Source organism: Rhipicephalus microplus, chromosome X, assembly GCF_043290135.1.
Source record: "Rhipicephalus microplus isolate Deutch F79 chromosome X, USDA_Rmic, whole genome shotgun sequence".
NCBI classification, from domain to species: domain Eukaryota; kingdom Metazoa; phylum Arthropoda; class Arachnida; order Ixodida; family Ixodidae; genus Rhipicephalus; species Rhipicephalus microplus.
Window position 1 is genome coordinate 158,863,951 of NC_134710.1, and position 23,477 is coordinate 158,887,427.

The following is a 23,477-nucleotide window of genomic DNA, read 5'->3' on the forward strand; positions in this document are numbered from 1 at the left end:
AGTGGCGCCACACTATTCAGCGGCTCAAGTTGTACGCCCGCGCTGCACTGTTTCGAGCGCGAAGAAAGTGACGTTCAAAAGAAGCGGTGGCCGCTCGATAGCTGTAGAAGGCGGTGCAGACAGCGCGGTTTGCTTCCTTTGTAGACGTTCTGCCAGAGAACAGCCTCGCGCGTGTCCTGGAGACACGAGTCTCATTATATATGTTGCTGTTGGTAGTGATTTTCCCTTCCAAAGCAGCTTCCTGAACATACAGCTTGTTATGAGTCCTCTGCCTGCATACGTCAGGCTGGTGTCGTCCCCAAGCTCCGACCTGCATTTACGACAAAACCAGGAATCGAAAAGAAAAAGAAGAGACGATGATGCGTTTTAATTAAAGAAGCATTGCTGTCTCAGATTTAATTAGCCAAATTTTCATTCAATGCCTCCTAAGCATGCAGAAAAGAAATGAAATGCCATGACGTTGATGACGTGCTATACGTTGGAAAGAAAGAAATTAAAAGTGAAAAAAGAAGTGGTTAGTATCTCGCTCAAAGAGTAATTCTCTACAAGGTATACCTTGTAGGTTTATAGAGAAACTGTTAAGGCGCTGCGCGTCATATATACAAGGTGTCTTTAAATCAACTTATTAAGCGTCTTTAAAATTGTGTCAAAAAGTCCTAAATAATAAGGTAAGTGGAGTATTTGCTCGCTGCCATCACAACTACTTTTTCTGTATAGGCAGATATGCCAAAGGGACCCTGCAACATTTTTCCACGTAACCATCAAATTGCATCACGAAATTAGTTCATTGCCTCACGAATCAGCCACCCCAAAAATGTTTACAATGCTTGAAGCATGAGCGGAGTTAAAGAGATTCTTCACACGTTGTAATTGCTCTCTCTCTCTCTTTTCTCGTCCCAACGAGTGCACTTGAAGCTAAGCAGTGAGGGATGGTACCGATGATAAAGTTACGTCATGCGCGCGTCTAAACCTCGAGAACTTTATTTTTCTAACCCGCGGCTTTCTTTTAGGGAGATCGCTCATTCGCGCGTGCATGGGGCGCTCTCTCGCGGCGGCCTCGGCAACTATGCAGCCTACGATGCTAAATTTCTTCCATGAAAATGAACTGGGGTATACGGCATGGTAATTAGAGTATATGTCGTCATTTGTTGAAAGAAGAGGGAACGCTTTTTACCTGACTTTGAAAATAATTGTACATTACTGATCACGTGCAGCGTATAATATTTGGCTTGCGTGTTCTCAGAAGTCTTATGCCCACTAGTCGGCTGCGCGTGTTCCCACCAAGCTGAAAAAGCGCTGTGGTGCCCCTCTGAGAGTTCTCCTAGCGACATAAGTTACGCAGGTAGTTAAGAAACAATATTTGTTTTTCATTTGTGAAGCCAGGTGGCGGGCTCAAATGGGAAAACTGGAACCTTTCCTGTGAAGAATCTACTGCTGCTTTGAAACTGCCTAACAGCGGCAGCTGGCAGTTTAAACAGAGTGATGAAATCTTACTAATTAACCGGTGAAACCGAAGCGTGGAAGAGCGTGATTACATTACAATAAAGAGACGCCCAGAATGAGCGAGCGTCGTTATACCGACTATCAATCGATATCGCTTCTTGTGAGTGGACTGTGCTTAAAATTCAGCATACATGGTGCATGTACATTAACGAACCCAGAACACCATTGCAGTCATCGTGAACAGTGACGTCATTCTTAATCGTCTGCGTGGTGCGCTCATTCGCGCTTTGGTTTAGTTTTCGCTGGTGATAATTCAAGTTTTGTTACTCCGCAATAATTACCGCAGAGAACTTTTTTCGAAGTCTCGAAACGCTGATAAGCATTCCCCCGGGAGGACGTCAGGTCTCCCATTTGAATCGACTTCCCGTCTTCACTAATATAAATATTAAGTAATGTAATTTCTTTATTTCTGCCACATTTGGCGTCTCTCTTCGTGCGAAGATGTCTGGTGCTACATATTAAATATGAATGCAGTAAGCGAATATTCCATTGTTCTTATAAACCGCAGAACACATTAAGGGGCCAGGCTGTCGTATGCTGTCGTCGTCGCTTAGCGTAACGTATACGTAAAATAACCTAGAGCATCCGAGTGTGCGCTCGCGCCGTAGAGAAGTCTCCTTCCTCTTGTTCTTAGAGTGCCTTGATGGTCGAAGAAAGAGAAACCTGAAGAAAAAAAAACAATAAAGACTGCCTAGATACGCCCTTCCTGCAGAATTAGCATCGCCAGTGCGAAGCGTCCTTCAATCTTTCGAGGATTTTCACATGTCCTGAAGGACTCTGAACAAAAAAAGCCTCAGTTTTCAAACATTTGCTTAATGTGGCAAGCAAGTTTGTCATAATCGTTACGAACGCCGGCCGAGGGTGGTAGCAAATGGTCTTGATGTGCACGCAGTCAGGCAAGATACAGATGTATCAGTCACGTATTATATTTTGTGAAATCCACGGGCTCTCACCAGGTGGCGTAATTGCATCGTGACTTTATATGGGCTCGCAGGTGCTCCAAATACAAAAGAGTTCGTAGTCTGCGCTGTTTCTTGTCGTGTCATACTTTGGCCCTTAAGAGTGATTGTTTCGCGCACTGAATTAGCAGTTTCAAAAATTTATTTATTAAAAAAAATGCAGTTCTGCGTTGAATTGAAGGCTGGTTTGCTAAATTTTTGATCATATTCGTATATTTTAGAGACTAGTTTCATTTATTTGTAGTAGTTAAAATTATCCTAAGGTGTCTGTAGACGGGTCTGCTTCTGGTTCTAGGGTTTACGAAAAAGAAATATGCGAAAAACAACGCACGGGTATATCAGCCTGTGGAATGCGAAAGTCAGGGAAGGCACAGCGTTGGCTTCATACACATGCAGTGTCATGAAGCTTAATAATATACCGCCATTACGTGTTAAGTATAAGTAGGTAAAAAGTTCAGAAGTACGATGACTGAAGCAAGTAAATGTAAACAAACTAGAATGAACGCGCCCGTACGTGTCACACAATTATTGACAAATCAATGTCGATGAATCCCATGTAATTAATCAACAATACAAAACACCACTAAAGAACGCGTCCCCTTCTAGGCACACACACACACACACACACACACACACACACACACACACACACACACACACACACACACACACACACCTTTGCGAAGACTTAAATGGCATTTGTTTCAAAACAAGTAACAATGAGTCCCGCCGTGCTTACTGTATAATATCCAATAGTTTTATTTTTCACACACACACACTAAATCAACTTGTAGTCTTCAGAAAAGCTTACTTACACTGTTTATACCTAAATGTTAAACGTTTGTTTTTTTATTTGTGTGGTCTAACTGTGACATTAGTGGCCTAACTGCAATAACGGAAAATAAAGCACACCCGATCTTCCATCATACAGCTTTGTGTAGGGTAAGGTGTGGTAAAATGCGTCTAAAATTTGAAAATGGCGAATAATATTTTTTATTCCGCTCTTTGTCATAAATATCAATGCAGTAACTTTCTTTCGAGTACAAGGTATACATGTGCTGCATAAATATCACCATTTTGCCACAGTTCAAAGGGGTGTTCTAAAAAGAAATAAAAAGAAATAATGTCTTATTTATCCCCAACCTGCAAGGCAAAATAAGACAGTGTGAAAAAATTTTACCCCTTTAGATTTTGCTGTAGAAGCCCACTCAAATTCACCTTGTGGGTCCTCCCGCAGTCTTTATGAGCCCACTCCTTGCACTCCACGCATTGAATCCAGGAATTACCCGGCGCTGTGTTGCTCCAAAAGGCCTAGCAAATCAAGCTTCCACCCCCAGTTTTTGCTTGTGCTAATGGTGTCTTTTGTTAAACGCTCTCACTTCATTAGATTATTCAATGATTGCATGCTGGATATGTTCCGACACATCTTCTTCGCGTCTTTTTGCCGTTTTCACGCAGCGCTGCAAAGGCATTTGGCTTTGCATTTCGTCAGCTGGACTTTGTGAGACGAATAATTTTGAATTTTCTATCACCTGTTATTTTGAAAGTTTTCGAATGAAAAGGCGTCATTAAAAATACTCCAGACGTGTTTGTCAACGGCTTGAGTAGAAGATTCTTTCAATTTCTTATGCGCCTCATGAAATCCTTGGGAACGCCGAACAGACTCGATGTAGCACGAATTTAGTGAGTCCTCTTCTCAACAGCAGTCAGTTCTTTTTATCTTGTTTTCCCCCTATGGAGCTTTACGTAGCATTCTATTATTCGTCCTAACCAACCTAAACAAAAATTGTGATATATTGTTAGTATGAATAAATGGTTCACTTAATCAGACACACGTTCTAAGGCATTTAGATGTCTTTTTGTCGCGTTTTGCACCTCCCACTTGCGGTAATAAAAAAAATCCCCTTAAATACGTGAGTTGTACTGACGTTGGAGTAGCTTCATGCGCAGATTCGAAAATTTGCCCGAGCAGAATTTCGACGCTTTTTGACGGGTAGTGAAAACACTGACACCAGCCGCGTAATTTCTCCCATGCGAATGCTATGAGCAATGCTAAAGTTTTACACATAAAAAGGTAGATAACTACCAGAACCTCGCTGAAATAGAGGAACAAACAAAAGTACGTTTTGTATTAGCTATACAGAGACCGGCAAAGTCAAAATGTCGCGTTTTGCGCCTTGTCTCAATTTACCCCACCCTACCCTAATTGGCGATCGATTTATGATGAGGATCCTGACTCGCGTGCGTGGCAGACGGAGCATTGCAGAAGTACAGAAGCTTTTCCATACGGAAAAAATACTGTTACTATGCAACAATCGTAATTTTGATATGTTCGCTCAGTTTTACGTCAGAGCTTACATGCGTTACTGTTTCTTTATCTATAGAACTCATGCGTAATGCAATGTCAGGGTCGCAAGCACGGGATGGGTGGTATCGACACCTATAACTCAGTTTTTCGCACGTTCACTAAACTTGTGCTTGCAATACTGGATTGCCTTTGCGCTCGTATTAAACCTTTGTGGTGATGCGAAGGCACAATGGAAAAAAGGAAGGAAGGAAGAAACGGAAAGACGATGAGGTTAGACAGTTCCTAGACCGGTTGGCTACCCTTGATGGGGGAAGGGATAAGGCAGATAAAAATGAGAGAAAAGAGATCCTACAAAAAAAAAGAGCGCGCGAGAGTTAATATGGCGCTGCTTGGAGTCTGTCACTAAGACCGGGTGCCCGCAAGAAACGCAACAATGCTGTCAAAGCCTTTTGTTCTGAGTACGGACTCAGTCACTGTCTCTTTGTTCAGACAAAGGGCGATTATCAAGTCTATCCAACACATCCGAAAGTTCTTGTGTGCGCATTTAAGCGTGAACACTCACACAGAAGATAAGTGATGGAAGTTCTTACCTCCCTAGCAGCATAGTATCTAGAAGCGACTGTATGTCTTCTCCAGTGACGCTGGCTAGGTGGCCGCTATTCAAGCCACACACGTCATTGGCTTTGGCCCAGGACAGACTTTCGTTGAATACGCGATAGCAGTACAGCCCCCAGGATACCCAGCCGAACTCACAGTCCTCCGCCAGAGACTGGTTCACGAGCACCGCGTTGTACGTGGCACAGAAGCCTAGGCTGGCGGCACCGGTTGCCAACAAGCTTGGGCCCCCCAGTGGTTCCTCGAGGTGTGCGCGGATAGTCATGGCATTGCCCGCGGACCGTAGTGCCGCCAGCTCGGGGCTTCCCGTCCAGTTGCCGCAGAACCGGTGTTCCACGCCTCCGGATGACACTTCGAGGAAGCTGTCAGGGCAGGACGAGGAAGCGCGTGAGGCCGACACCTGGAGTGTGCTGAAGCTGAGCTGCACCTCGTAGCCCAGCGGCATGACCAGCGCGAAGTGGCAGTCGCCAGGAGCTGAGTAGAGGAGCGACGTGCTCTTGCCGGGTGGATAACAGATGCGGCCGTTTGCCTCGACGTGAGTTTCGTTCCGACAGAGCTTAACGAACTCATACTTGACCGTCCAGCCTTCGGCCTCCAGAAGAGGGTCGCTGTGGAACGCGATTGAGAGCCTCTCGTCAAGAGACAAGTACGTGAGGTTCCGACGGCTTCCGCAGAGCACGACGGTGGTGGGCCCACGACCCGCCAGGTGTCCAATCTCCAGACTGTCGTGCTCACAGCGGGGGTCCTTTGCGGGTGGCAGCTCGAGGAATGGGATGCGGAGCAGTATGCGGTGCCCGATGGGTGCCAATATGGTGATGAAACAGTGCAAGCCCGGAGGGTAAAAATCCGGATGGTGGGGGCTGTGCCATTCTCCTCGTGTCCTGGTGAGTGTCGCGTTGCAACCTGCATGGGCATGAAATCACGTGTTTTGGTGTGAACATTTCTTTTTTTATAAAAAGATAGAAGAAGCATTATGCTTTAATGTTTTTATATTAATATTTTCTTGCTTGACACAAGCAGGGGGCATGACCGAAGCAGCAACACTTGCGATACAATAAAGCGTAGTAGAGAGACTGTTGCCTGGCTCAGTGTTCAAGACACACGAGCGAATACATCTTCATAAAGACCCCACGTGTGCTCTGATATTTTGTGCTGGTTGAACCGAATATTAACGAGGGACATTATCATGAATTTCGAACATTTCCTTATCATTTTGTTGTGATATGTGCGTATAAGTGTGTCTTTGCATATCTGTGCCCGAGTGTTCTATCTTACATGCTCTGCTTTGCATGTTTTACTTTAAGATACGTGTTCAAGTTTCACTCAAGGGCTAAATGGTAGCCGGCGCCATAATTGTGCGCCAACATCTCCTTATATATTATACCAATAAAAAAAACGCTAAAAGGCGAGTACTTGTGCCCAGCTCTATTCAGTGCCCGCTACATTACTAGTGAAGAGTGGCTCGCACGAGAAGCTGTTACCTTCACTGCTGGAGCACTGTGCGAGCTGAGACGAATTATTAGGCCCGCCGAGGGGCGCAATCTGCAGAGACGCAGACGGAGCGCTAGAGTAACGAGCTGCTCTAGAGCACGCGTTGTTTGGTTGCGGATAAAGTGACCTGGCGAAGACCTTGCAGTAGATCAGCTTTGTACCGTGATTGTTTGCTTTAACTACATTATGAGAAAGCGCAGTGTAGTCACCTGTAATGCTTCCCTGAGATTAATCCCACCGGTTCGCTTGCAAACTTCTGGCCATATATTGACTCGCAGTCTTAAGATACGAGGGCAGTATAATCGTCCGGGACTGAAAAGGAGATCCAAGCAGCCTTGTTGCGACACTGCACCGTTAAAGTTAATGTTCCTCGTATATTAGGAGTGAATGGAACAGAGCGAAATTTCTGTTTAGGATAAAATGACGTCTAGGAGGTGTTTGAGCTCCTCAGTACTAACCGCAACGAATAAATGGAATATATTCTCTTCTATGTGCCCACAGCCGCATTGAACAGTGCTCTTACCGGGAATTGGAACAGTTAATGAGTATTTTATGTCTGGGTGGCTCCGGATTTTTTTGTGAATCAAACACTCATGCAGGGCGGGCCACTTACCTTCGCGGCTGTCCAAGGCGTAAACAACGGTTCGGTAGTAGCAGGAGCGGCATGATCGTGCTCGAAGTGCAAGCCAGCGATCTCTCCCCGAGGCCCGTAGCACAGAGCTGTTGCCTAACACGAGACCTTTAGCTGCCTCGGCCTCCACCAAAACTTCGACTTGCGCTGCGGCGCTACCGGAAAGGCGCACCTCCTGAAACTGAAAAAACAGATGCATGTGACTGTCACGATACTAACTATAGATGTCTCTATACGACGTAGGCACTATATTGGCTTCTAAGTACATCGCCGGTACTCTATTACAAATATGCCTATACATAATCTAGCTATCACTCCAACATTTCACATAAGCAAACCTGCTTTGGCTGTCAATTGTCTTTATCTTTCGTCTATACGATATCTGGAAACAAATATTCCTGTAAATTAAAATATAGGGCCTCGAGTCTATTTGTTTCTCTAGTTCTTCACGATATCGGCACATCTCCTCCCATACATCTTTTATTGCGTGCATCCGTAGACATCTTGTCCTGAACAAAGCTGTAAGCACACACACACACACACACACACACACACACACACACACACACACACACACACACACACACACACACACACACACACACACACACACACACACACACACACACACACACACACGCACACACACACACACACACACACACTTTGGTGGTCATGCATACTTACCTCTCTTTATGCCTCTTTTCGAAGGAGGCGAAAATGCTGTGTGCTCAGAATTGGGTGCACGTTAAAGAACCCCAGGTGGTCGTAACTTCCGGAGCCTTCCACTCCGGCGTCTCTCATAAGCTAAACCCCCCCTATATATATATATATATATATATATATATATATATATATATATATATATATATATATATATATATATATATATATATATATATATATATAGGATATGGCACAACGGGAGCGTTGTCAACAAGGATAAATATATTTATTTCCCAACAGTTTCGGCGGGAGGGGTCCTTCCTTCATCAGGTGATGAGTCATCCCCTGATGAAGGAAGGACCCCTCCCGAAATTATGCCTCGAAATGTGTGTTGTATTACGAATACATAACAATTAAATGGCTTTTAAGCTGAAATCGACGCATTAAAAGTGTAATTAAAATAATGTTGCCTTGAATACAGGTATACTCACTTGAAAGGTATACATGCTGATTCCCAGTGAACAACTCTGTGTTATTTACGAGGTCCTAGATCAGCCCGAACAGTTTATGTGAATAAAACTACTAAATCTTTTTATTCACATTTAAACTGATAAAACTCACCCTTCCAAGCAACGTAGTGACTAACATAGCCTGCCTACAGTAGTACCTGCGTACGCAAATACTTTGAGCATCTATCTGTCTATGTATTGATTGATTGGTATGTGGAGTTAAACGTCCCAAAACCACCATATGATTATGAGAGATGCCGTAGTGAAATTTCGAGCACCCCGGGTTCTTTAACATGAATCCAAATCTGAGCACACGGGCCTACAACATTTCCGCCTCAATCGGAAATGCAGCCACCAAAGCCGGGATTTGATCCCACGACCTGCGGGTCAGCAGCCGAGTACCTTAGCCACTAGACCACCGCGGCGGGACATCTATCTATCTATCTATCTATCTATCTATCTATCTATCTATCTATCTATCTATCTATCTATCTATCTATCTATCTATCTATCTATCTATCTATCTATCTATCTATCTATCTATCTATCTATCTATCTATCTATCTATCTATCTATCTATCTATCTATCTATCTATCTATCTATCTATCTATCTATCTATCTATCTATCTATCTATCTATCTATCTATCTATCTATCTATCTGCCTAAGTCTGGGTGCTCTCAAGATCCCCCCTCCCCTTAACTTGGGGTAAACCAAAATTAGTACAGGGGGTAAGATGCTTTGACGAATATGAATCCCTGGTCCTGACATGAATACCAGCTTCCGCTGCGTGCCAGCCAAGTATTCTACCACTGATTCACGCCGAATGTCACAGTCAAGTCACATACGTCGTCAAACACTTTCCTCTAGACAGTGGCACATACCAGAGGGTGGGTATGTGCCACTGACATGCGGGTATGTGCCCCAGGTGATTGACACTTAGTATCACTCAGGAATGGCGAGAACACACAGGGTAATTTTAACACGTGAGCGTGAAGAAAAAACTGGCATCGGCAGCGTTGGCCCGGTGAAAGCAAACAATAAATGTCAGGGTCCCAGCAGGAACCAAACCCGTGAGTTCTGTGTGGCAATCAAGTATTCTACTACAGAGCCACGCCAGGCCTTGGAAGTACATTTCAACTAACGTTAACGTTACAAACGTTAAGTGTGGTTGCAGTGCTGACTATCCAACTTTATAAACATTCCAATGTGCTCGTATGATACACAGTCACATCGCGTTAACGTCGATTGTAGGTAAGTGTCATTCGCTGAAGTGGATTCATGTAGCAGTGTCCAGGGCTACCATCCTCGCGAGCATTAGCGTTTCAACATATGTGTGTGCGTGCATCAGTTGTACATATATGTAGCGTCATTTCACAAAATGTTTGTTACGGTATGGAAAAACTTTATTGAGGTCCGTCGGGGTGTGAACTAGCACGTAGCAGGCCGCTGCCACGTCGGGGCAGGTAGTCTGCCACGTCGGAGCAGGTAGTCCTAATCTCTCCGTCACGATGTGGTCCTGTTAAACTGCCCATAGCATGCGTCCTTAAATCCGTACTGCGTAGCGCAAAATCCCTCTTGGATGATGTAACGTCTTCAACCCGTAACGCAGGCCACCGCCTGAGCATGTGATCTAAGCTGGCAAAGTCTGAGCAAAGCACGCATGTGTTTGACGTCTGAATTTCTGGATAAGTTTTGTGCAAGAGTGCGGGGCCAAATATGCCCCGACCTGCAAAAGTCTAAGCGTCCATGCCTGACGCTTGTTCAGTTTCCTGTGCGGTGGGGTATACTTTCGCCTCCTCAGATAAAAGTTCGTTGTCCTGAATAAAAGAGATAAAAGATCTTTGTTGTCCAGAACTTCATCACCACGCCGTTGCGTAGCAGTAGCTACGTGGTTGATGACTCCTCGCGCAGCTCTGTGGGCCGACGTGTTGTGGTTGGACGGAGCGCCCTCGATCTGTTTCTTGGGAGTGGGGAACCAGACGATTGTGTATTGGTGTACTTGGTTATTTTGCAGGATCCGTAAGGCTGATGCCGAGATGGTGCCCTTAGCGAATACTTGGACTGCTGATCTCGAGTCACTGTATATTGTTGTTCTTCCGTCGTATAGCAGGACCAATGCTATTGTGACCTGTTCGGCAACCTTGGCTGTTATAATCCGGACCATCATATTGCTCGATAAAAAATTAAAACATGGTCCTATTTCCTCCGCATGCTTCGTATAATGTCGATTCCCAAGGTACGTGCGGATCGGCCGAATTTTTTTTCATTCATAGATCCTGTCATGAACTGCGACGAGTATTTGACTCATAAACGAATGCTGTCTGTACATATTGGGCCAAGGTTAACTTTCTTTAGATATACCGGCCTCATGAACAATATTTTATTACAGATCATATAAGTCACGTTCAACGTTTTCCCAGAGACGTGAACTCTGCGTATTACCTAAATTTCTATAGTGCGTATCCGCAAGAGTCGCTAGTAAGCATGACGCTAAGTGAATTTCTCCAGTATACACTACTTTTTGCCACAAATGAGCTCGCTTCAAGCCCATGTGTTCCCAGTGGAGGGCAATTTTTGTCTGCTTGCAGTCGCATACAGACGCCATTTGTAGACATAAGAATATAGACAACAAATTGGAGGTGGCACTGCGGACGGAGGGTGCTCATGTGGTGGCAGTCGCATCATGGTAGTGTATTAACGCTGTTACGCTGCGACGCAGAGCACCGCGCGAAACGGAAGACGAGACAGACACCAAAACGGCGCAGCGCACTCTCGCAGCACAAAAAAACATAAATAACGAAGCGGAGAAGCATCGACAGAAGCAACGCGAGTACAGAAAATGAAAGTGATAGCATGTAAGAGCAGAGAATGCGTCTGAAATGAGCCGGAGGAACAATGTCGCCGTCTACAGTCGTTCACGTCCGCCGCGGTTGTACAGCGCGGCAGCTCGGCTGCTGACCCGCCACGGCCGGGACCAAGCCGAGTCGAAGGTTGGTCGTGGGTTTGATACCGGCCTTGGAGGTGTCATTTTGATGGAGGTGAAATGAAAGAGGCCCGTGTACTCTGCGATGTGAGCGCACGTTAACGAACACCGTATGACCGAAAATATCCGGAGAGCATAATGTGGTCTTCATAATCATATCGTGGTTTTGGGAAGTACGACCCCAGATATTATTATTATTATTATTGCTATTATTATTAATATTATTATTATTATTATTATTATTATTATTATTATTGTTGTTGTTGTTGTTGTTGTTGTTGTTGTTGTTGTTGTTGTTGTTGTTGTTGTTGTTGTTGTTGTCGTCGATCACACCGCAGAAACGAACTGACAGACATTTACACCAGAAACGCGAATAGAGCTTCATCAGCAATCCATTTTCATATAAATGTGAAGCACCAGGAAATTTTGTTGGTATGAAAAGACCATCAGTGACACCCCGTCAACTCCCCTACGTGCACAATGAGCTCGCAGGGTACGCAGCCTCTTCAAAGCTGCTGTGGGCGTGTGCACATGGCGAGCGATATGCTTGTACAAAGGCGCACACATTGAGCATCAGATATTCGAGCTTTGGGAATTTGGCCATGTCCAATCGCAGCTACTTTCAGCTTCAAAATGTGCGTATCAAGTACACGCCGCCAACATACGCCATTTTGTTCGGTGAAGCTGCTGCTGGCTCACCACAGTGATATAAAAATTTTATGCACAGTAAGGTTAGTTTCTCAAGCTTTATTTAATGCAATTTTATTGCGAGCTGTTGCTTATACGAGCACGCAACACCAAATGCACACTATGAAGCTACAAGCAGCATGCTCCGCCTAAATGCCTTTTTATAGACGTTATTTCAGTTTTATTACACACCTTGCCATTGGATATAAACCGGGCCTTCAATAGCTGTTCTCCGGAGCATATAACAATGCCACTTCCAGGACAAACAATAAAAAACAAGAAAAAGAAAGAAAGGCACTACGAAAGTGAAGTATCCCATAAAATCTACCGTATAAAATAGTAACAGAGAGATATAATTTATATAGCTAGATAATTTTCGAAAAGAAAACACTTTGCTGCGAAGCCATAGTGTATTTTAGTTGAAGCTAAGAGACCCCTGCACACATAACTCAAGCAGTGGGCGGCGCAATATTTCAGGAATAATTATTATTTATTAATGAAATATAAGCTAATTAATTTGTCCTTTCAATACTTCCTTCAAATTGTCAAGTTTGATCATGTTTACAATAAACTGGCGGGGCCGAATGCCTGCCCCCAACAGCGGTCCCAAGACTATATATATGCTAAAGAATTCTATCGGCAGCAGCGACGGGCGGTATGTGCAAAGCAGAATGATTTAGTCAGTGCTATAGCGTAGCAGTCACGCTTACCGGGAATTCTTCGTTCGAGGGGAATAATTGAAAGAACCTACCTCAATCATGACAGAAGGTCCACGGGTTACCCAGTATTTTCAGACAGGAATAAGGTATCATGTTTTGGTCAATGTAGCGCGTGTACATCCTCGGACATCTGAGGGTGTCACGGATGCCATATTCCTCTTTTGTGCTGCTATAGGTACTGTGCGTCTTCTGCGCCTGTTGTTGTGATGACGTGCCTCGTATATGCCGCCATCTTCTATTCCGCTCATTCGAGAGGGCCGTAACTAAAGGAGCTCTCGGTGCTATCGTCTGAATTAAAGGGGCCTGCAACACTTTTTCTCAGTCATAATGAAATGCTCTCTCTATGAGCAATTGACGCTTTGCGATCACACGCCGCAAGATGTTTAGCATTGGTCAAGTACTAGTAAAGTCATAGGGATATGTCACATGATTAAAGCACTTTCTCTCCCCTTTCTTGCCAGCTAGGGCGCTAAAAGCTGCCCACGGAGAAGAATGGAAAGGAGGCAAAAAGAGGCCTTTTTTCGCCAGCGTGTATCGTGATCGACCTTGAGGCCAAGCGCTACACTTGAAGAATGGACTACGCGACGCGTACATCTTGATGGCCCTACAGGATAAATTAGAACCGTCAACTATTTATGCAGACTCGATGCGGTAAATGTCATAGAAATATAAATAGAGAAGATGTCACAGCTTTATACATTCGTAAAATTCTCCTGCACAAATTGAGAAAACACATGGACACTAGAGCCGCCTGGACACCGGATCACGTGGAGATCCAAGAGGGAGGTAACAAGATGACACGCAGTCTTTCCACCTTAAATACTGGAGTTATACCCTATCATCTCCGATCTTTCCTGCATGCATCTCCCGAAATCAGTAGCCACCCCTACCCGAATTTGTCATCAACTCTCACTTTAAAATGGCACGCCTTCGGCGTTTCCTGAAGTATAATAACGGGGAGAGACTCAAAAACGTCACCTCTCCTCATATCTTCCCGATTCTCGTACTCAGCCGATCTGGGGAAGGATATATTACCAAAGTAGTGGCAAATGGAGCCACTACTCTTCAAGTGATTCATAAACAGCCGACTCTTGTTACCGGGAGAGTGGAATGGACACTAGCATAATATTTTGTGATGTTTAACGTCCCAAAACCGCCATACGATTATGAGAGACGCTGTAGTGGAGGGCTCCAGAATTTTCGACCACCTGGGGTTCTTTAACGTGCACCCAAACCTGAGCACACTGATTGGCCTACAGCATTTTCGCTTCCGTCAAAGATGCAGCCACCGTAGCTTGGGAATGCACACATTTATCTCCTGAATATGTACCTTTTGTCACTCCTCATGCATCACCAACATGCATCATCCCTTTCTACACTGTCCTACCAACATCATTATCGAAAGAACAACGCAATTTTTCTACAATCTGATTACGAAGTTGTAGGAAAGTCACAGCAAATCCATGGAGTGAATGAAGATGAGTGGGGTGAAGCGTCCGTCAGCCCGTCCGTGCTTCCGTTCATCCGTTCGTTCTTCCTTCCGTCTGTCCACGTGACCATCCATGCGTCGATCCATGCGTCCATCTATCTGTCCATGTGTCCGTCCATGAGTCTGTCCATTCATCTGTCTCTCTGTCTATTCATGCGTCCAATCATCCGTACGTCCACGCGTGTATCCATCCGTCCATCCATCTGCTTGCCGGTCTGTCCGTACGTTCGTGCGTCCATCTAGTGAACACTCCAAGTACCGCCATCTCCTATCTCACATCCCCTCTGGCACATAATCGCCCTAGAGCAGGTATGTGCCACCGGTCGCCACCAGCTATGTGCTACTACATACATACAAGGAATGGACAGACCCACGCCTTAAGGAGCTTAACCCCTAAGAGACAAATTCAAGAATTCTCATCAGCTTGTCACATTAGCTGACTTCGGCATTAGTAGTGGAGTGGCGCGTGTGATTTAGTGTGTGCCTATCACTTTTTTTCCTTCTTTAGTATCCCAATCAGTGACCTTCGGTCCCCTTTCCCCAATAATAGAGTTTATCTATCTATCATTTTTTTCTATTTTTTCTTCTATTTTTTCTTTGAACACGCTGCTTAAGTTTAGTGTGATCGCGAGTGCGAGCGCGGGCATGTGGCGCCCTCCCGCGGCGGCTTCAATAACTATGCAGTTCACGATACTCAATTCAGCCAACAGCCGTGGACATTGGCTATATGGCGTTATAATTTGGGTATATATCATCAATTGTACAGATGAGGGAGTGATATCTAGCTGATTCTGAAAAATATTTTAAATATCTAGGCCGTGAGCTGCGCTAAATTTTTGGCCAGGCGTTCCAATGAGCTTCGACTACCGATCGGCCGGGTCTTCTTATCATGCGCGAAACATGTTGGAGGGCACCTTGAATGCATGAAAATAAATCCACATAGATATATTTCTTTCTGATCGCCTCGTACTAGCCCGATGCTTTCGCTCCTTAGCGCCGACTCCATAGTGGCGTTAGCTCAAGGTGGCGTGTAACATGGCTCGTAACGTGTAACGTTTAAGGTGGCTTGGTGACGCGCCGGTCTCCTCAACGCATATGGCTGCACTCGCGCAGCGCCCTTCTCGCGTTCCTGTGTAAGTTCTCCTGCTTGATCTGCGGTGCGTAAGGACAGGTCACAGTTGCTGTGCTAGGAATAGTACCAGAAGAACGTGCCCTTGCTTGCTCTCTGAACAAAAGGGGCCCATGGGGAACAATCTGGTCTAACTTGATTGCTTGTGTGCACGCTGTAAGTACATGGAAGTCGACGACCAAAAGTTAGCCTAAAACTTACCTAAGCCAACCAAAAGTTAACCAAACACCACAAGCCAGCGCTGCTAAAAACCATTCAATGAAACATTAAGATCACCTAAACTATATTTCGGCGCACTGAACCAGCAAATGTAACCAGCTCGGATGTGGCACTTGCTGCATTCGCACATTCGCAGCTGCTACGCCGATTACTAATGCGTTGCGCCGGAAGAGGCCCCGACTATGTTTCATTGTTGAAAACCACACGTTGTGTGGGGGCCATTCTACGCATACTTCGAAGATTGAAGCTGCCGGCACACGCATCAAGACATACGTAGAACTATTGTCGAGACGGCGCACTTTGGTTGGTGGTGGTGGTAGCAAACATTTATATAGCTAATTTTTACAGACAGGTTTTTAGGGGAACCAGACGTCTTTAGTGGGTCAGCTGTCTTAAAATACCAAGTGTAGTCTCTAGACATAGACCTCATTGGTCGCAGCCGCTGTGCTGGCACAGCGGGTGTGGCGAGAGAGGCGTAGTGTGATTAGACGCAACCGGAGCTCGCCATCGTGCCAAGCATGGCAGACTTTAAACGCACTTTTAGACATGAATGTACTTGCGCTGGCGTAAGGTTGTTCTGTTCAAGTATGCTTGCTCTGTTCGAAATTCGTTCATTCTGGTTCGTAACATAATCTGTGGGTACTTGCCGGGAAATAGAAATTTCTTCATTAGATCAGGAACTTCGTAAAATATCGTTTCATGAAGTGAAGTTTTAACTATCTATTTATTAAACCTTATGCTAAATAAAATATTAAGTACGTAAGTCATCCAACCTAAGAATTAAGTACAAAACAAAGTCATTTCTTAGTTCGCTGGTGTTGCTTATGAATGGTTTATTTTGAAAGTGAGGGGAATGTGCAGGTAATGCTTAAAATGCACGACTGTAGTCCTTAAGCAATCCACCGCAATTTCGTTTCAGGAAATATTATCCATTCGATTTCTTTTTCACTTCAAGTTACACAAATGCGATCAACATTCGGAATATGGTAAACGAAATGGTCCCTTCAAAGGTCTGAATGGATACCAAAAGATTGGAACAGTGGTGCGGACGGCAAAGGGCAAGGCAGAACGACAAAATTAATGAATTTGCAGGTATACAATGTAATCAGCTTGCGCAGATAGGTTGTAGATCATTAGAATCAATCTCCATCCCGCAGTGCACATAAGACATATTGTGATAATGACGATAATGATTATGATTACAATGAAGATGATGATGATGAAATTGACACTAACAGTCGAATACTTTTGCCCAAAATACCACGTGCCTAAATAAAAAGCTCAGCTGTAGGTCTGGCGTGAGTTTAGGAAAGAAGAGGAGGCCAACCTGTGTGAATGTGAGAGAGTGGAGGCGTTGATTGATTTGACTGATTGATATACCGGGTTTAACGTCCCAAAACCACCATATGATTAGAAAGTGGAGGCGTTGTCAACTGCTTGTAACGCTTTACACTTTGCGCAGCAGCATCGCGATTACCAACACGGGATGCGTGACACAGAAAGACGAAGACCCTATACAGCACATTCGTTTCGGAAATCCGAGCACGCGAGCACCAGCTCGTAAACGCGTCTCAGAGCCAGGGGTTCAGCGCACTCGGAGCCGTCAAGCGCATGTGAAACATTTGTGAACTGAGACGGTTCCTCAATTTTGAAACCGTCGTATCGCGGAGCACAGGCGTTTTGGTATATCTCGGCAAAAAGCCGGACAGCATTTATGATGGCGTAACAAAACATGTTGCCCTTTCTCTCCAATGTTATATAATTGAGAGGGAGCTGTCTTTCTAACTCGCGTATAATTATAGTGCTCGCATGGACTTTCCAACCTAATGACATGGTTGAGTCTACTGAATTGTGCCTCACAAAGTTCTTTTGTCAAGACCTTCATGTAGCTTCATGATGGTATATCTAAAAAAGATTGCGGAGGAGCACAAGAACAAGGCTGCTACTCTTGCGATGACAAGCAACTTCACGTCCTTTTTAAGCCCTTCCAAAAATCAGCATTTTAAGGGATGGTGTAAAAGCCAGCGTATGCACAGTCTTGCTTATTTTTGAAAGTGGCCAAGTGTACTGTTTCTATTGCCCATACTTTCGAACTCGTACGGAGGCCAACACAGTGCGTGCACCACTTAAGTCTTGTCAAGCCTGCCGCGGCAACTGCTGTGTCTGATCAATAAATTTACCGGCTTTTTCACAAGCTGTGTTAACAAATGTCTCGTGGTATTTCTTCTGGCAAGATACAAGCTAAAGCATTCTTCAATGGCTTCCATCAGCCACGCCAGCAAGAAGTGTACAGTAAGGAAAAAAAATTCACGCGTCGTGCCGCAAACTTCTCGAGAAACTATCCGTGTAAGCGTTGCTTCGCGTTGGAACACGTGTAATTTTTTATAATATTTTCTCACTTCTGATTCAAACAGTGCAAAAAAGACTTGAAAGCTCAGACATAAAGAACTAGAGATGGTAAATAAGTTAAAAAAATAAATGCTGGAAAGAAACCGGCGTTGGAGCAGCAGCCGCTCGCCAAAAAACTATGTGGGCTGCATACAGCGACAGGCTGCCACACTATATTCCTCAGACTGTGGTTTTCGCTTTATTTTAGGAATATAGCGGTCTTCATTATGCTCTGAAAAGATTAAACCTTCCATTGTGAGATTTTACGATGTCTTTCCCAAATCTCAATCACACACAAAAAAAAAAAAGGAAAGCGAGACGGAAGGATGTCCTTTCTACTTCGCGAAATCGACTTACTGAAATACAAGAAATAACAATGAAGCGCAGAATTAACCAAAAGAATAAGTTTAGCTCTGCCTACCTTTCTTGATTATCTTCTTTTCAAAGGAATGATGAGAAAATTGGGGAATGTTGATGGGTGAGCTGCGAGCGGAAGTACGACCCGCTTGTTTTATTCAAAAACAACAACGCGGTCGGGGCTGGCTGAAGAAGACGCTGGAAACAAACTCTTGCGGAGAGCCGCAGCCGAAGCCAAGAGTACGAGCACCTACCACACCTCAAGGAACCAGGATTGGTAAAACCTTACTCCTGATCACCAAAACAGGACGCATACATAAAGTATGTCTTTTATTTCGTCGTTTTATTCCAGTCCAAAATGTTCATGTCGAGAGACTTCGTCCCTTTACCGGGACACCTTTTGCACTCTTCGCGGTCTTCTTTACGAAGAAGGCGTGGCGACTCATCTCTTTCTATAGATTCACCTTAGTTTCGCAGAAAGAAAAGTTTTGATTTTCTTTCTACAATAGAAACTACATCTGTGTGGACTGTATGTGACTCTCAATAATTTAGCTTATTTTTCGCAGGTAGTCTTTTTCGTTTAACAGAGATGAATACGTGCACCAAACGTGCTCCACGGTTCATTTTGCTGCACTAAACTTATGAAGACATTGTTTATATTTTTCAGAAACTTACAGCTCCAAGCCTACGTAACCATGGTGCCGGGCTGAAATATGAACAGTGTTTTTATTTAAGGGTACTTCTTACTGTAGACTTTAGAGAAAGTGAGCATTCGATGGAGGCGAAAATGCTGTAGGCCTGTGTGCTCAGATTTGGTTTCGCATTAAAGAACCGCAGGTGGTCGAAATTTTTGGAGCCCTCCAGTACGGCGTCTCTTATAATCATATGGTGGTGTTGGGACGCTAAAACCCACATATCAATCAGAAAATGTTAGCACACGAACATGGGCGTATCAGCCGGGGGGGGGGGGGGGCAAAGGGGGCGCAAGCTTTCCCACTAATAAAAGTTGGGGGGGGGGGGCTGAGACCCCCATTTTCGTCAGTGGTCTCTGACAGCCAATGTAGAGATAATTTTTTAACGTTTCAGCAGTCACGATTTTCTAATGGTTTTTTTTTTGTGACGCTGTCCACCCTGTGCAGTAGCACTGCAGAGCAGGCTAGAGCTGAACAGCGGCCCTATCTATAACATCACTTGTTCATGATTTCATTCTACTTCAACTGGCCGCTGCAGTTACTGATGAGAACGCACAAGCTTTTTATGGACCGGCCAAAGCATTTGCTGCTTCAGGAAAACCACTTTCTTTCGTCAGAAAGAATTACCATCACCACAGCTCTGTCGAAGCTGCTGTGAGCACATAAATGCGACAATCTTTCTAAATATTTTAGTTTAGCTATACTGGAGGCGCCAAGAAAAGTTTCTGCTTTATTATCCGATAAATCTGATCGGCCTTGCTTATGGCAACTTGGAGCGATAGAAGCAGCTTGCAAAGCGGCGACGAATAAAGCAGTGGACCAAAGCTCAGTGGGAAGCTGAAATGAGTAGATAGAAGTGCTCAAAATACCCTTGGTTCCTCAAGGAGTGCGTGAAATTTAAAAACGAAATTCTTTGTGAGCTACTTTAGTAATTAAAATTTTATATAATGATAACCTATTTACTGTTGAGGAGGCCGCCATGAAATAATTGTATTCACGTCAAAAGTTGTGTGGTAACGCATAAAAAGCATCGCGTGTAATATTATAACATGCGTCATACGTGACAAACATATACGTGTTGTCCCAGTGCATGCTGCTTAAAAATGACTGTCCTTTTTTGAAAAAGTGCTTTGTGTATGAAAAATCACGTGAAAGTGTGAGCAAGGTTATATATATATATATATATATATATATATATATATATATATATATATATATATATATATATATATAAAAGACACTAATGCCAAGGAATGTATAGGGGAAGTTAATAAACCAATAATATTGTAAATGTGAAGAAAATAAAGTTGATGAAAAGATAACTTGCCGTGAGCAGGAACCGAACCTGCGACCTTCGAATAAGGCGTTCGATGCTCTACCACTGAGCTACCATGGCGGCTATCCCCACAGCCATTTTATTGGGTTTATACGGGAATTTAAACATAGGAGTGTCAGTCAGCGCCACCTGTAGCCAAGGAGGCGAGTGTGGCACACTAATTTATGAGCCTCTTTGGCGTCACGTAGCACGTGAACTTATTATGAGCCGGCAGATAACCAATAGTCCCTCGTATACAACCTACCGGCACCAAGTCTGCCAACGAGACCCTCGTTAATGAATAAGAGAAAGAAGTGTATACTTAAGGGCTCGTTTTCCGTGTTTTGACACACTATTAATAAGGTCTAACAAACAATAATGCCAAGGATTGTATTAGGGGAAGTTATTAAACCAATTGTACTGTAAATGTGACGAAAGAATAGTGGGTGAAAAGATAACTTGCCGTGAGCAGCAACCAAACCTCTGACCTTCGAATCGCAGGTTTGGTTCCTGCTCACGGCAAGTTAGACGTTATTAATCTGTTATTATTATTATCTGTTAGACGTTAATAATAATGTGTGAAAACACGAAAAAACGAGCCCTTAGGTATACACTTCCTCCCTTATATATATATATATATATATATATATATATATATATATATATATATATATATATATATATATATATATATACACATACATACATACATACATACATACATACATAACAACTTGTTCATTCTGCCGACGTTTCGACGGGAGCCGCGTCTTTTTCATTATGCCTTGAAAAAGACGGGGCTCCCGTCAAGTTGTTATGTTAAAGCGCATCTACTTTTATGCCTATAAGCTTGCAGCAACAGCAACCCAAGTTATTCTTCTCTCTCTCTCTCTCTCTCTCTCTCTCTATATATATATATATATATATATATATATATCTATATATATATATATATATATATATATATATATATATATATATATATATATATAACAGCTGACAAGTGCGGTAAGTTACCCCCCCACTCGCGAAAGAGTTGGTACGCCACTGCACACGAAGTTATTTTGCGGCGTCGGATCTTTAAGGTGAGACTTCCACAAGTTTACAAGCCCACGCTTGCATACCTTGGACCTTAATCTCCTACTACGTATTCCGTCCAACCTGTCATGGCATGAAATGTCCGTCTGTGGCTTACAGGAATTGTCCCAAATGCACATTCACTAATAATGGAACAGGTGATAGCCTGTCACGTGTGTTCTGTGGGTGAGGAGAAACAATCACATAATTTCTCTCCGAGTTCTGCACTGTGCCTTTGAAAAAGCAGCCCTCTGAACCCCCCTTGGCCAGCTAGACAATCACCTTCTAGTAGAAAACAAAATCTTAAAGCGTAGGCCCACCTGGTCTTCAACGTGAGCCGCCCTGAGGGCATATGATTGGGGTTCCTTCGAGAAACCAAACTGAATGAGCAATTGCGTGTTTACAAGCATCATTGGTGTGTCATACTTGGACATTGTAGTGTCACCACAGACCCTTCTCCTTCATTTTCTACATCCCCTTTCCCCTTCGCGAATATACAGTGTAGCAAGCCGGAGGCTTTATCCGGTTAGCATCCCGGTCTTTCTTCCATCTCCTCTTTTTCTAAAGGTAAACTAGTCAGGGAGCTGGCAATATAACATTGACTGTAAATTATGAAACAGTCGAAGTTTTGAAACAAAAGTGTATGATACACCCATACATTAGGATAATTGGCAAATGTGGTTGAGAAGATTTTCTGATTAGGGTAGAATTGATATGACTTTTTGTCATTAAATGCCAGTAGCCCCTAGCTGATCGCCATCACTGGCAATATTGCAATAAATTAAGAAAGAAGGCAATGAATAATAGAAGACAATATTGTCACGGGGTGAGAGTAGGCAGAGGGTAGAAATATATTTTCAGATTGTACACGGAGTACACATTGTCTTTGAAACAATATGGCGGAGTGGCAACAACAACACGCGCTTTTTTTAATCGTCATTTTTGTTGCCTTTATGGTTCATTCCTTGATGTTAATGATGGCTTGTATCATACAGCCGCTGCCGGTGAAAGCGCCGTCTTGGCGCTTAAGAAATTGTGCGATCCTGCGCAGAGAAGTATGGCTTAAGGTGGGAGACGTGTACAATATAGGTGGATGGCAGAAATGATGAGGATGGAGTGTCCAAGGGGGCGATCTCATAGGTGACCTCGGTCAGTTGGTGCAAGACTTTGTTAGGCCCGTTGTACCGTGCGAGGAACTTCGAGTACAGACCAACGTGATGGGAGGGAGTCCAGAGAAAGACCAACGATCCTGGGGAGCAAGAAACAGCTTTTTGACGCCTGTTGTAGCGATCCTTTTGAGAGAACTGCAAGGCAGAAAGGCAATCTCGGGCAATCTGGCAGTAGTTGCATCGCGAGCGTACTTGGTAGGAGTGTTAGTATGCGACGGCAGAAGAGTGTCAAAAGGCAAAGTGTCGTGTCGTGACGAGTTGTAGGCAAACGTCACGTAAGGCAAAGTGGCATCCCAATCACGATGATTTGCGGAGACATACATGGATAGCATTGTCGTCAGTGTGCGGTTAAGGCGCTCAGTGAGTCCATTTGTTTGCGGGTTGTAGGTAGTGGTGAGTTTATGACATGTGAAACACGAGTGAAGAATGTCGTCCACGACCTTGGAGAGAAATGAACGACCACGGTCGGTCAGCAGTTGACGCGGTGCTCCATGGTGGCGAATAACGTCATGGAGGGGAAAGTCCGTGACATCAGTAGCACAGCTTGTTGGTAGCACTCACGTGATGG

The 23,477-nt window shown here is 44.1% G+C and overlaps 1 protein-coding gene and 1 non-coding gene across 3 annotated transcripts in view; both read right to left on the bottom strand.

Annotated features, from left to right (window-relative positions):
* LOC119176906 (uncharacterized) overlaps positions 1-23,477 on the bottom strand; it is a 566,139-nt gene that overhangs the window by 109,851 nt on the left and 432,811 nt on the right. For both annotated transcript variants that reach the window (XM_075878066.1, XM_075878065.1), the window contains 2 exons: positions 7,490-7,688; positions 5,361-6,288 (listed from right to left, as the gene is read on the bottom strand). In XM_075878066.1, coding sequence (XP_075734181.1) covers positions 5,361-6,288; positions 7,490-7,688 — 1,127 coding nt within the window. The remainder of the gene's footprint in view (positions 1-5,360; positions 6,289-7,489; positions 7,689-23,477) is intronic.
* On the bottom strand, positions 20,673-20,744 carry TRNAR-CCU (transfer RNA arginine (anticodon CCU)). Its single transcript has one exon. It is a non-coding gene; the product is annotated as a tRNA-Arg (tRNA).